We start from the raw sequence: 14,240 nt of genomic DNA on the forward strand, positions 1-14,240 counted from the left end.
TTCGGATTGGAAACATTATTGAAATGGTACCCTTTCCCTAACAGAGCCCAAACATTAAGATGTTTTTCTCTCAGAAAGTGTGTCTGATAGCTTGTTTCCAGATAGATGGATTCAATAAACCATTCAATCTTATGTAATTGTGTTATGAAAATTGATGGAAATGTAATAAAATTTATGTCTGATGATAATCATTGGCTTGAAATATTCCAGATTTTTCTTGAATCCTGTATTATGGAATTGATCCATGTTATTATGGCTAATAAACTTGTCTGTTAAAGTACGTAACAATTTTGGATTCAGTTATGTACAAAGCAACATTTAGTGAAGTTATGAAGCTGATCGGATAATATTCAGACTTAATTATATTGTATTTTGATATAATATTAGAGTATGATATGACTAAATGCAAAAGGATCACTGTAACTAAATATTTTTTACGGTGAAATAAAGTAGCAAATGCAAGTATATAATTTAATGAAAATATGTATATATTATTGGATTTGATTTTCCAATCCGGCAATCTGCAATTATGCAAGTGATTTTATGCTTTTTAGTCAAATTAATTTTTGAACTATCAGTATGTTTAACCATCCATTCTGAAATGACTCTGCATTTTTAATGTTAAATAATTCACATAAATTCTTTTCTTCTAACTTATGACTCTTTGCCTCTTATTCATGGTTTATTAATATTCAATTGAGAATTTATTATCTATTTTTCAGGTTGAATTCCACTTCATCGCAATTCCAGTGTCAAACAATTCTGTGATATTTCAAAGTATCTATTAATAGAACAGCTATCACCATGGTGATGACCCAGCTCCAGTCAAAACTTGTGTTGTTTGGGTTTTTTGTGATATTATACCTGACCTTCACCTTGGAGGCAGCAAAGGACAAGGATAGTGAGAGAAACTTTGAAGATTTAAACGATAGAATCTCAAGGTCATTACGAAGGTCAAATCGGGATAACCAAAGAAACAACCGACGATTTCAGTCTCAGCAGAGAGGAGGAGCATGGGAACAACGCAGCGAAAAGCCGAACATCATTCTGATTATTACAGACGACCAGGATGAAATGCTGGGTAAATTATTGTAGATTATAAATAGTAATAACACTCATTTTTATCTCGCTGATTCACACCATTCAATGTTTTTATAAATTAATTTATTTAGGTTTTATTCACTTTCTAATGTTATTAGAGAATGTAAAATAAGTTATATATCTAAACATGAGAATCGTGAAAATAAGTATTGGTAGAAAAATAGTACTCGATAGAAGTGAAGTGTGCTCAAAATTATTGTATATTTCTTAAACATTAATTTTTTTTTTAAATCTAAGTAATTATTGTCACAAAACATTTACTCATTTAGGTTGGACATTTTATTCTTTGCCGTATCCCATACAGGTTTAAAGACACGCAGCTCCTTTAAACCTACCAGTACATATGTATAGCCCAAGTATTGCAAAAACTTTGGCCAGACATAAACATCTTGTCTTGACATTCATAATCATAATTGTTGCTTATTTTTTTAGGCACCTGTCTGTTTTTGCTTTTTTCATTTCCATTTAATGGGTAATTTAATGGCCCAAGAAGCTATTCAGGCATCAATTTTTGCACTTAGATATTTTATTACACATTTTTAATGTGTTCTACATTTTTTTTCAGAAAAAATATAAAAATAATGATTCACTAATTTTAAATCTTTTAAATGGTAATTCAGCTGTCATTCCAGTTGTGCACCATAATTTCCAGCGTGTTGTCCCTTTAGAAGGCTGTTGAATTATAAAAATAAAAGAAAAACTAGTTCTTTGAAATCAGACTGAGAATTACTATCTGGTAAAATGTTTCTTCCAAATACTTTCTTAAAGTAACACAGTGTCTGTTGCTATAATATAGACTCCAAATGTTTTTGTTTCCTAAGGGAGAAAAAAATAACACTTTTTTATTACAATTCTCATCTAAGATGTAATAAAATAAAAGCCTTATTATTCCAAGGGGATATGAAACTTAATCCCTGAAAAACAACCCCCCATCCATCAGCCTGAAATTCTCTTTTATTATAATGGGAATTGGAAGATGTCTTAAATAATTTAATGGAATCACTGTCTGTTATCATTATACACAGGGGTAATTTTCTTCTCTGTGCAAAAGGGCAATTTTTTCTTTTTTAAGAATTTTGTCTGATACAAGGTTTGTACTTTAGTGCTGGATAGGTTTGAGGAGCAAATTTTACAAATTAATTTGATTTGCCATTCCTATATTGAAACTTTTTTAAAGGGATTTGATTGATTGAAATGAATAAGTAGACATAAACCGCATTCTCATCATAAATACAAAGCAATATAATATAATACAAACTTACAAAGTTTTATTTATTTAGTATATAGTACTTCATATTGAATTTATTATGGTCATAATGTAGCAAATTTAATATTTAAGATGAAAAATATATAAAAAAAAAGTGATAAAAGTCTGATTTAAAATAAATCACTAGAGTTCAAATTTTGTCTATACAAATGCATTTTAATATGGAAATAGATGTAACAATTACAATACTAATGCCAGGTTTCATATTAAATGAAATAATGCAGATTTCACTTCAAAGAAAGCTTGTTTCCCTGGGGTTAATTCGCACAGAAACTAAATACAAATTGAAAATATATCAAATTAACAAAGTCCCAAATTAAATTTACCAATGAGACTTTGTGTCTGTCTTTTGAGACACATTAAATTTGTATTAATATAATTTGACATGGGATGGTGAAACGAGAAACCTCAGCGGAATTTTTAGTTAAATATTTTCACATCACATGTTTATTTGGAGAATTTAATGAGAAATAACCGTTCAAGTTCTGGCGCAGCCGTATAAACAATATAATATTCATATAGACCTGCAAATAATTTATAACGTATATATAATAGTCTAGATGAATTTCTTTTTGTAATTTATGAATTAATGACTAAAATGCCTCTACTGTTAAAATGGGTACATGTAAGAAATCATGATTGCATCACTATGATTGTAGGTATTTGTATATGAACTATTTTGCCAAATTACACAGAACTTCTCACGAAAATTACCCGAAAATGTTCTTCTTACAGCAATAATAATATTCACGGTACACTGAAGCTGTTGATGGCATCTTGTTATAATTATCATTCTCATAACTCACATAAACTTAGCAGACAATCGATAAAGTTACCATTGTAATATGAACAACCAAAAAAGTTTAAATGGTTGTAATCATATTTTGACTTTTATATTCCATTGATTAACCTTGTAAGTACCATACTTATTGGTAAAATGGCTTACTAATATATTGACGATTTACATTAAATTTGAAACAAAATAGCTTATCTTTTAAACAGTATAATGGACAAAAGCATCGTCGATCAAAAGGGGCGTGTCTTGTCAGTAAACAGCAGCGATTTCAACCAATAAAGTAGTTATGATATATTTGGAGGTCATTATGAAAATTTAACGTTCTCTCAGCTGCGCTAGGCTTGAACCTTTAATTTCCATGAGGACCTCCAATTAAACAATACGGTCACCTTTATTGAATTTCCTGACACTTAAGGTTTCTTTGTTTTATTTAAAAGAATACTATATACTAAATTAACAGAAAGCTTTAATGTTGGCCTATGAACTGATCAAGTTTCTCGCTAGAAGCAAATAAAACAATGTTTTGTGAAATCAGGTTTCTTGTTGAAAGCAAATAAAACATTGCTTGTGAAATGTTTAGCCACAAATGTCTAGACCATGGGGAAACACTTGACAGTGATCAGAGAAGCCTGTAGCTTGTGGGAGATTGGTTTACTTTGAAAAAAAGGCATTGTTAATAAAAGAAATGCTGTGTAATTGCTGAAACCCCCTACTGTAGGCTGGAAATCAGTAGCAGCTGTCAGTGTTTTGATGTAAGAAATATATCATGATGGCCTTTCTGGTCATTTCTTAATTTACATCAAAGACTTGAATGTCTACTAGGTGCAGAATTGTTTATTTGTCATTTACATGCAGTCTTGATGACTTATACATGTTCTGAGCAAGCTACCTAAAATTGGTTATTTTTATGCACCAGACAATTGTAACCACGGCCCCCCAAGGTACAGGGGTTAACCAGGGGGGGGGGGGGGGGGGGGGGGGATGGGCCCAGTGCCGACTAAATGTGGTGTGGGAGGCTTTGAGTCCTAAAATTGTGTTATCTTAGTGTAGGGCAAAGGTCTCAAAAATGCAGGCAAGTTAATAAGGGATAAAGATGGTTTTTTTGTTATTTTTTTTAGCTCACCTGAGCACAAAGTGCACAAGGTTAGCTATTGTGATCGGTCTATGTCCGGCGTCTGTCGTCCGTCGTGCAGCGTCAATTGGTTATATTCATCATCTTCTCCTAAACCGCTTTGACAATTTTGATGAATCTTCATACAAATTATCCTTGGTTGGTGCTTTTTCAAAATTGTTCAAAGAAATTTATTCCATGCAGAAATCTGGTTGCCATGGCAACCTAAAGGAAAAGCGTCAACAATTGGTTATAATCATCATCTTCTCCTAAACCCCTTGGACAATTTTAATGAAACTTCATAGGAATGATCCTTGGTTGGTGCTTTTTCAAAAATTATCAAAGAAATGAATTTCATGCAGAACTCTGGTTGCCATGGCAATCTAAAGGAAAGGCGTCAACAATTGGTTATAATCATCATCTCCTCCTTAACCCCATGGACAATTTTAATGAAACTTCATAGGAATGATCCTTGGTTGGTGCTTTTTCAAAAATTATCAAAGAAATGAATTTCATGCAGAACTCTGGTTGCCATGGCAGCCTAAAGGAAAAGCGTCAACAATTGGTTATAACCATCATCTTCTCTTAAACCCCATGGACAATTTTAATAAAACTTCATAGGAATGATCCTTGGTTGGTGCTTTTTCAAAATTGTTCAAATAAATGAATTCCATCTAGAACTCTTGTTGCCATGGCAACCTAAAAGAAAAATTGCAAAACTGTTTTTGGCAAATACTACCGTAAATGACTGGGTATTAGACGCCCTTTTTTTCCTCAGATTTCGATGCAAAAAAATGCCTGCGTATAATAACCCGTAACAATTTTTCAAAGTTTTTTTCTGAGGTCGATTTTTAAGCTGAGAGTTTGTTTACATTTATGTAGAAAGGGAAGTTACTCGCGTCATATTGATCGATTATATACGGGTTAAAACGGCAAGTTAAAGATCGGTATACGGTATATCGTAAGACGTTTATAATTTTAACAAAAATATTTTTGGATTAAATGTTTTTCGATTAAAGTTATTCAATTTAATTTTGAATAATAAATTGAATTGAACAATAATTAAACTTGCATGTAAGAAAGCAAAGTTGGGCACTGTCAAAATATTTTTTGTCAGTTGTACGATAAGGTGTGAAAAACTCGACTGCCTTTAACCTGTTAACATACCAATACTACAAACTGTTGCGATAATGGTCTTGTTTATTCGCACTTTGTCACGTTCTTTATTCTTTTCTGTAGGTGTTGACATTTTGAGAACAAACTCGTACAATATAAGGTCTTTGCAAAACTTAACTTATCATTCTTGACGTATTTTGTTTACGATATACTGTCAGAAAGAATCTTACAAATTGTCATAAAAGGTACTTTTTAGTGCCATCCAACAACAAATTGTCACACTAGGTACTTTTTAGTGCCATCATGGGGAAAGTGCGTACATCGTACACAGCACTAGAAAAGCTAGCTGTTATCAGCTATGCTGAAGAGCACGGCAATCGTGCAGCGGGTCGCCAGTACACGATGAATGAGGTCAACGTACGCAAGTGGCGAAAACAGAAGCACGAATTAATGGCGGTTACTACACGGACAAGACGACCAAAGACATGACGGAAGATGAAATGGAGCGTTTCTTCGAGAGTGACGACGATGACAAGGAATTTGAGGGCTTTGAGGAAAGCGATTTAAGGATTAGTGAATGACAATTTGTGTGTTTCTTTGTGCAATATGTGCTGATTGAATGTGTTTATTTTAAATAATCTGTTATGTTATCACATGAAACGAATAAAAATGAAACCAATTTTGCTTTGTGTTATCATTGTATGGTTTTAAAGATAACCATCGCCATTTTCACGAAAAAAAATTTTTTTGTCACTGTCAACAAACATGGTGGCCGAAAATGCCAGACAATTTGACATTTTTTCTATGCGTCTTTTAACCCAAAACATAAATTAAAAGTTTTTTTCCCCGATTTAGCACATATTATATTATAACCAGTCATTTACGGTATTTGACCTAGTGTTTAAATATTTGGTGTGTAACATTGTCTATTGGTTATCTACCATGTTTATTCAAATTATGCCCCTGTGGAAAAACTGACTTCACCCCGTGGGTTACAAGTTCATTATAAATGTATTTTGTTAAAATTTGATAGTTATGTAAAGTTTACTCTTGAAACAAGGGCAGCAAGTCTTGCTATATGGTCTCCCTTTTTGTTGGAGATTCCACTTCTTTCTATTTTTAGTAACAAGGGAATAGATTTTAAATTTTATTAAGTCTTGAACATAGTCACTTCTAAGGTTATTATTATTCTTTTTTTTAGGTTCATAGATTCAAATAATTATTATACACTTTATTCTTTAGAAGAAATTTCATTTTTACTTAATGATAAATTTAATAATCAGACTTTTCCATTGAACTTCATGTAGATTATTGTAAACTTCATGTAGATTATTTTAAGCAACAATCTTATCTTCTGTGTGGATAGTGAATAAGCCTTATATAAAGAAAATTTGATTATGAACATTTGAAGGAAGGTGATGTTGTCCTAGATGGAAGAAGAGATAATATTAGTTGAAGGTACTGTATGTGTTCTGAAATTTGATTTCAAGAGCTTAAGGCAGTTTATTGATTTTATTGGATGGTGCACTGTTTGTTGTTTGTGTATCTATACTAAAAGTTCTTTCAGTGTGCAAGCAATTTAACATAGTTTTGTCAATGTGAAGGCAATTGAACGAAGTCCTGTCAGTGTGCAGGCAATTGAACAAAGTCCTGTCAGTGTGCAAGCAACTGAAAAAAGTCCTGTCAGTGTGCAGGTATCTTTACCAAATGCTGTCAGTGTGCAGTCAATTATCAAGTCCTGTCAGTGTGAAGGCAACTGAACAAAGTCCTGTCAGTGTGCAGGTATGCTAATCAAATTCCGTCAGTGTGCAGTCAATCATCAAGTCCTGTCAGTGTGCAGGCAACTGAACAAAATCCTGTCAGTGAGCAGTCAATCGACAAGTCCTGTCAGTGTCCAGGAAACTGTGACAAGTCCTGTCAGTGTGCAGGCAACTGTGACAAGTCCTGTCAGTGATTATCTAGGCAACATGTTTGTTTGAGAACAAATATCAAGCTATATTGATTACAAAGGTTAAACTCTTTTACTCAGGTGAGCGATTTAGGGCCAACATTGTTTTAAATCCAGTTAAAATTCTCAAATGCCTACCAAGACATTTTGATATTATGTGTATTAAATTATTAGTATGTTTTTATACGTATGTTATCAAACATAAATGGATTTCACATTCAACAACAATAATGATAAACATTTATTTTTTTAAACTAGGAAAATTCAAGATTTTTTTTTATCAAAGGTCGGAAAAAGCTGAAGGGTGGAGGGGTTTGGCCGGGTAGAGTTGGGTTGCCCTTTGTTGTGTATTTAACTTCAGCCAATAGCGACACCTCTTGCTGATAAGCCACACCTCTGTACTACTACATGCTGCATGCTATCACAGTAGTTTAGTTCTCAATGACTGTTCTCAAGTACTAGTAATAAACCGTAAAACTGTTGTTATTTCTTGTTGTAAACACAACACTTAACACAGCTAAAAAAATTAGGCCCGAAAATAAATTTGTGATATGATTGTGTCTGTGAAAAGGAGCAGAAACATGTCTATTGAAAGAAAAAAAAAATTTAATTGCCGTGTTGAGACATGATTTATCTAAACTGATATTACATATAGCACAAAACTTCAGTTCAACAAAAGTTCATTTCAGTTCTGCAAATAAGCTGACATGGGCAAGATTGTAAACTAGGTGTTGCAAAACCTCATTCATGAATGGTTCTATTACTTAGATACATTTCCTCATTAAATGTGCATTTTGTAATGAGTCATTGTGTGTGATGATATTGTTTGCTGTAGATAAGAACTTTAAGGGTTTGTTTGACAGGAATACAAAACTCTGCATGCATAGTTTATTTTGAATTAAAGCAGAACTTTTTAACCAGATTTTTTTTAGATTTATCATCATCTAAGTTTATCTTGGGTATTTTATATGCAAAAACAAGTATAATTTGGCACAGGGTAAACAAAAAACCAAATGAAATAAATTTGCCCGTCACATTTCAACTACCGCATTGATTTTGCAAAATCTTAAAGACATAAAATAAAAAAGAAGCAAAGAGTATTTTAAAAATTTACTCCAGCAAATACACTGAATTGAAAAGTCAGCCAAGAGGGTGAAAATGGTAACCAAATTGAATGTGATAGTCAGCCAAGATGTTAAAAAGGGCAACCCACTGAATTGAATAGTCAGCCAAGATGTTAAAAAGGGCAACCCACTGAATTCAATAGTCAGATAAGGGGCTGTAAAGGGCAAACACACTGAATTTAATAGTCAGCCAAGAGGTTAAAAAGGGCAACCCACTGAATTGAATAGTCAGCCAAGAGGTTAAAAAGGGCAACCCACTGAATTGAATAGTCAGCCAAGAGGTTAAAAAGGGCAACCCACTGAATTGAATAGTCAGATAAGGGGCTGTAAAGGGCAAACACACTGAATTGAATAGTCAGATAAGGGGCTGTAAAGGGCAAACACACTGAATTGAATAGTCAGATAAGGGGCTGTAAAGGGCAAACACACTGAATTGAATAGTCAGATAAGGGGCTGTAAAGGGCAAACACACTGAATTGAATAGTCAGCCAAGAGGTTAAAAAGGGCAACCCACTGAATTGAATAGTCAGCCAAGAGGTTAAAAAGGGCAACCCACTGAATCAAATACTGTGAAATCATTAATGTTCGTGGGGCATTATTGTTCGTGGTTTTCGTGGGTTGGGTGATCAACGAATTCAAGATCCCACGAAATATTGACCCTTTGTTCAGATTTTCAATTGCCATTTTATGTACATAGTCCAGTTTATTCGTTACAGAGGCCGCAGTTATAATATAGCATAAATATCTGTCTCACTGTATATCTTACTATCATTGTTTTTTTAATATTTTGTATCTGTCTTTAACAAATAATAAACAAATCATTTAAATGTGTTTTTATGAATAAAATGACAGAAGCACGTGCCTAAACGTCAAGATGTGAGTGATGAATGTCGGTTCTCGATTTTTTTCTAAAATGAAATAATTGATCTATTACATTGAAGGTTACTGAGCACCCAACATGAAAATGTTCAAAACAACACATTTAATATACTTATTAAACAAAAACGTGAGAATAAATATTGAAATGAGATGATACTCAAAAGTGATTGAATTTGTAAACATCAGCTATCTTTTGGGATTGTTTACTCAAGTATACGGACCTTCTCGGTGTTTTCACAGTTTGCAAAATTCTTTATTGGCATTCAATGCCTTCGCCTATCTGTATTTTTAATCAGGGTACATCTTCTTCTATGACCTTAATTAAGAATTAAATCGATAATTGACATGGGTATATGCACTAATTGCCATGTCATACCACTTTAGCGAGTGTCATAAACCGAGTGACGTAGAAGACGGAAATCACGGGCCAGCGCGTGGAGATTATGGAGATGATCGTAGTTTCAAATTATTTCAATAAATTAAATGAAAAACCACAAATTCAAGTACCCACGAAATTGTAATTTTTCGGCAAACCACGAAATTTCATGCCAACGAATATAAATGATTTCACAGTAGTCAGCCAAGAGGTTAAAAAGGGCAAGCCACTGAATTGAATAGTCAGCCAAGAGGTTAAAAAGTGCAACCCACTGAATTGAATAGTCAGATAAGGGGCTGTAAAGGGCAAACACACTGAATTGAATAGTCAGCCAAGAGGTTAAAAAGGGCAAACCCACTGAATCAAATAGTCAGCCAAGATGTTAAAAAGGGCAAACCCACTGAATCAAATAGTCAGCCAAGAGGTTAAAAAGGGCAACCCACTGAATCAAATAGTCAGCCAAGAGGTTAAAAAGGGCAAACCCACTGAATCAAATAGTCAGCCAAGAGGTTAAAAAGGGCAAACCCACTGAATCAAATAGTCAGCCAAGATGTTAAAAAGGGCAACCCACTGAATCAAATAGTCAGCCAAGAGGTTAAAAAGTGCAACCCACTGAATCAAATAGTCAGCCAAGAGGTTAAAAAGGGCAACCCACTGAATTCAATAGTCAGATAAGGGGCTGTAAAGGGCAAACACACTGAATTGAATTGTCAGCTTAGAGGTTTGGACCAAACAATAATTAAGATAATATATATATATATATATATATTTAAGAGGTGAAGGCAAGGTTGGCTTTCAGGGAATATTCAGTTTAATTAAATGTTAAGAAAAGCATAAAATCCGCTTGACTTAATTTCTGTGAGAAAAAGTGGTATCTCCAGACTAGTAAATTGTTTCAGAGAGTGTGATATACTCATTAAAAGTATTGGCAGTTGATTCTTATGAAATGCTACTGAGTGTAAATGTGTGATGAAACAAGAAAGTCTGATATAGTAATCACATGATTGAGTTTAATCAGCAGTTAAAGATGATATCAGTGTCTGAGAATTAACTAAGGAAAGTGATGTTAATTTTTCCCACCTCTAATACCCTTAAGGCTTGCAGTTATTCCAGGCCCTATTTTAAACACACCCATACAGCAGCTGCAGCAGCCTGGTGTTATTATTTCATGTTAAGCCTAGCTAGCAGCTTAGCAAACGTTTAATTTTCATAAGTATCTCTAAATAAATTTAAACGTTTAAAATGGTTGGAATTATTTTTATTCACTTATACAAAGCAGGCCTCTTTATTGTTCACCTCTACGCCTGATATGTGTAGGTGTAAGAAGATGATACAGTATAAATGCAAGTGGTTCTTCTATTCAGAATTTTGTCAGTTTGTTTAACATTTCTAGTACCATTATTTAATTTTAAAAAAAGCAAAACAGAAGCAGATTTTTATTAAGGTATGCTAGAATTCAACTTAAGATGTTTTGAAGCATCTTGCCAGAATGTACTTAAAAAAAATAATTAACATTACAGATTTATGTTTTCTTATTCATTTGATTGTCTTCAAAGTCAGCATGTTTTTAGTTGAAAATAATATCACAAATGCAAAATGCGCTAAACAAGTGTTATTCGGTGCATCGTGTCTGGTGATAATTTTGGCAAATGTCTCCAGTGGCTTATTTTGGTTGGATGCACTCAATTAAACTCCAAACAACATTATTTATTCATCAATTAGGCACAAACAACTTGAACCTGACATGACACGACCATTTTGTCGGTTATGAGTTCATTGACCAGATGTTACTTCTTTTTTCTAGACAGCCTTTCTCTTTGTAACCTTAAATGACCTTACAGGGGACAAAACACTCATAAATGAAAAATAAGTGTAGTATGATGCAGTTTGAACTAGTTTATCTGATATATGTGAATAAAAGTTTGTTGCTCCTGGCAATATCGTCTTGGTGGTCATATATGTGAATAAAAGTTTATCCTCTTTGGTTGGTTTTGACTGGTTCTGAAGTATTTATAAGCTCTTCAATTAACAGTCTCAACAGGATATCATTGTTATGTTCATGCTCAGTAATAGAGGAGTTGCTTATGTGTTGCAATGTAAGATTACAATATATTTCGTAGTATGAGCACCCAAAGCTATTAAAGTTCATGAGTGGCAGAGTTGTTGGTTGCTTACAAGGTGAATTTATTGTAATGTTACACTGAAACAAGAAATTTATGTTCAGCTCGTGTGTGGTGAGCGAGACAGAGCTGTCATATGTCAAGAGCTTGTCCAGCCAAACTAAACATTGACCGAGCTGTATCTTTACCATGCATTAGGGGATTTTCAAAACACTTGGCATGAAGGTTCACCATGATGTGGCATGTCGCGTACAAGGCCCAGATCTGTCTAAAAAGGTCAAGGTCAGGCTTAGAGGTCAATGATCCTTGTCGAGGGCTGTATCTTGACCATGCATTATTGGATTTTCAAAAACAATTGTGATGAAGTTTCACCATGATGAGATGGTGTGTCACGCAATGACCGAGGTCTGAACCCCATAGCTCCAGATCAAGGTCAGGCTTAGAGGTCAAAGGTTGAAATGATTCTTGACCATACATTATAGGATTTAAAAAAAACAACTTGTCATAAAAGTTAACCATGATGAAGTGTGTGACATGGATAAGACCCAGGTATGTTACTCAAAGGTCAAGGTAACTCTTAGAGGTCAAAGGTTAAAATGATTACTGATGATAGGACTGTACCATGTCCAGACATCATTATATGATTTCCTGGGAGCTTGTCATGACTGTTCATCAGGAAAAGGTGGTGACTGTATCTGAAAGGTGACAGTCAAGCTTAGACCTAAAGAAGACTCACATCTGTATCCGAAAGGTCACAGTCACACTTTGAAGCTAAAGGTTGAAATTATTCTTGTCAGTGCTGTATTTTAACTATTCATTATAGGATTTTCAAAAACCATGCCATGAAGGTTCACCATGACCAGGTGGCATGTTTCACAAAAGACCCAGGTCTGTACCTCAAAGGTCAAGGTCACACTTAGAGGTAACTTTGTCCAGGCTGCATCTTGACCATGCATTATAGGATTTTCAAAAAACTTGCCATGAAGATTCAAGATGATAAGGTTGAATGTTGCGCTAAAAACACCAAGGTTTCTTAACCTCAGTGGTAAATTGGTCATGCTTAGATGTCTTAGGCTGAAATGATACTTGTGCGGGCTGTATCTTGACAATGCATTTCAGGATTTTCAAAAAACATACCATGAAGGTTTAACATGATGAGTTGGGGTGCCGCATATACCATGTATGGCCGTCAGTGCGTACGTCTGTCTGTCCCTGAACCTTGTTTGGGCCGTATCTGTACCATGCAACAATAATTCTCTGCTTATTGTTATACTCCATGTTAATCTGTGTTGCAATTGCATGGAAGGGCATTATGCCTGTGTCAAAGGCTTTTTCAGTGAGCTTGACATGTCACCATTTCGGGTCCAAATTCTGTGTGTATGTCATATGGAAAAAAAAATCAGAAATTTTGAAAATGATATTCAAACGTAAATAAAAAAGAGGATATCGCTATGTTGATGTATACAATCTATTGGTTGTAATGCTTCATCTATCTATATTGAAGCTTAATTCTGTCTGCAGGTTCTATGACTACTATGACCAAGACTCTCAAGATTATGGGTCAGGAAGGTATCCACTTCAACAACTCGTTTGTGTCCACACCCATGTGCTGCCCATCCAGGAGCTCTCTGCTCACAGGCAAGTGTTTAGAAGCTGTAATGCTTGTGTATGAACTCTGGTTAGCTTGTCTATCTTTCTAAGAATCAAATGTATTGGTATTCTGATTGTGAAAGGAAACCACTTTAGTAACATGGTGCATAAAAGCTAGTATAATTGTGGAAAATCAGAAAAAATGATTCTAAGGGATCAAAAAAGGATTATTTCACTGTTAGCTGCAGCAAGAAATTCAAGTAATGCACTTAAGGCTCAGAGAAATTTTGCCGATGGCGATGTTCAAATCGTTGTTGCTGTGGCAACAAGTTTTTACACTAAACCTCCATCAAGTTTTAAATAAAATTGAAATGAAAAAATATTGTAATTCAACCTTAAAAATTCCCAAAACCTGATGCAAAACTGTAATTTCTTTCCATATTGGTAAAATTTAAGAAATATTTTTCTGAATTTGTTTTAGGTCTTTTCCCCCAAAATGGACAGAAAAAGGCTTGACTCATGTGTTATCACTCTTGCTCAATGAAATGTCCAGTTATGCCCCCTGGCAGATTAAGGATCATGTCAGTGCTGTTATAAAATTGCAGTTTCAAACCTTTTCAATTAAATGGTATGTTATTGAAGTGTTAGACCTCTGTTCATTAATTATGATTTACATTTCATTTAAACAATAAACTCTTGTGTCTAGGTGAAAGGCATGAAAGAGCATGCAGCAAATGACTTATTGTTGGTGCTTGTTACAATAGCAATAAATAGATCATGACTATATCTGCCATTTACTATTGATATTGTAA

General features: G+C 34.1%; 1 protein-coding gene across 3 annotated transcripts in view; it reads left to right on the forward strand.

Moving 5' to 3' along the window:
* LOC128206080 (putative extracellular sulfatase Sulf-1 homolog) overlaps positions 1-14,240 on the forward strand; it is a 49,521-nt gene that overhangs the window by 17,780 nt on the left and 17,501 nt on the right. For 2 of the 3 annotated variants that reach the window (XM_052908227.1, XM_052908226.1), the window contains 2 exons: positions 723-1,081; positions 13,360-13,476. In XM_052908227.1, the coding sequence (XP_052764187.1) occupies positions 805-1,081; positions 13,360-13,476 (394 nt within the window). In that variant the 5' untranslated portion in view covers positions 723-804. Of the gene's footprint in view, positions 1-146; positions 278-722; positions 1,082-13,359; positions 13,477-14,240 lie in introns of those variants that run through there. The other variant, XM_052908228.1, reaches the window with a different exon arrangement.

Source organism: Mya arenaria, chromosome 10 (genome assembly GCF_026914265.1).
Source record: "Mya arenaria isolate MELC-2E11 chromosome 10, ASM2691426v1".
NCBI classification, from domain to species: domain Eukaryota; kingdom Metazoa; phylum Mollusca; class Bivalvia; order Myida; family Myidae; genus Mya; species Mya arenaria.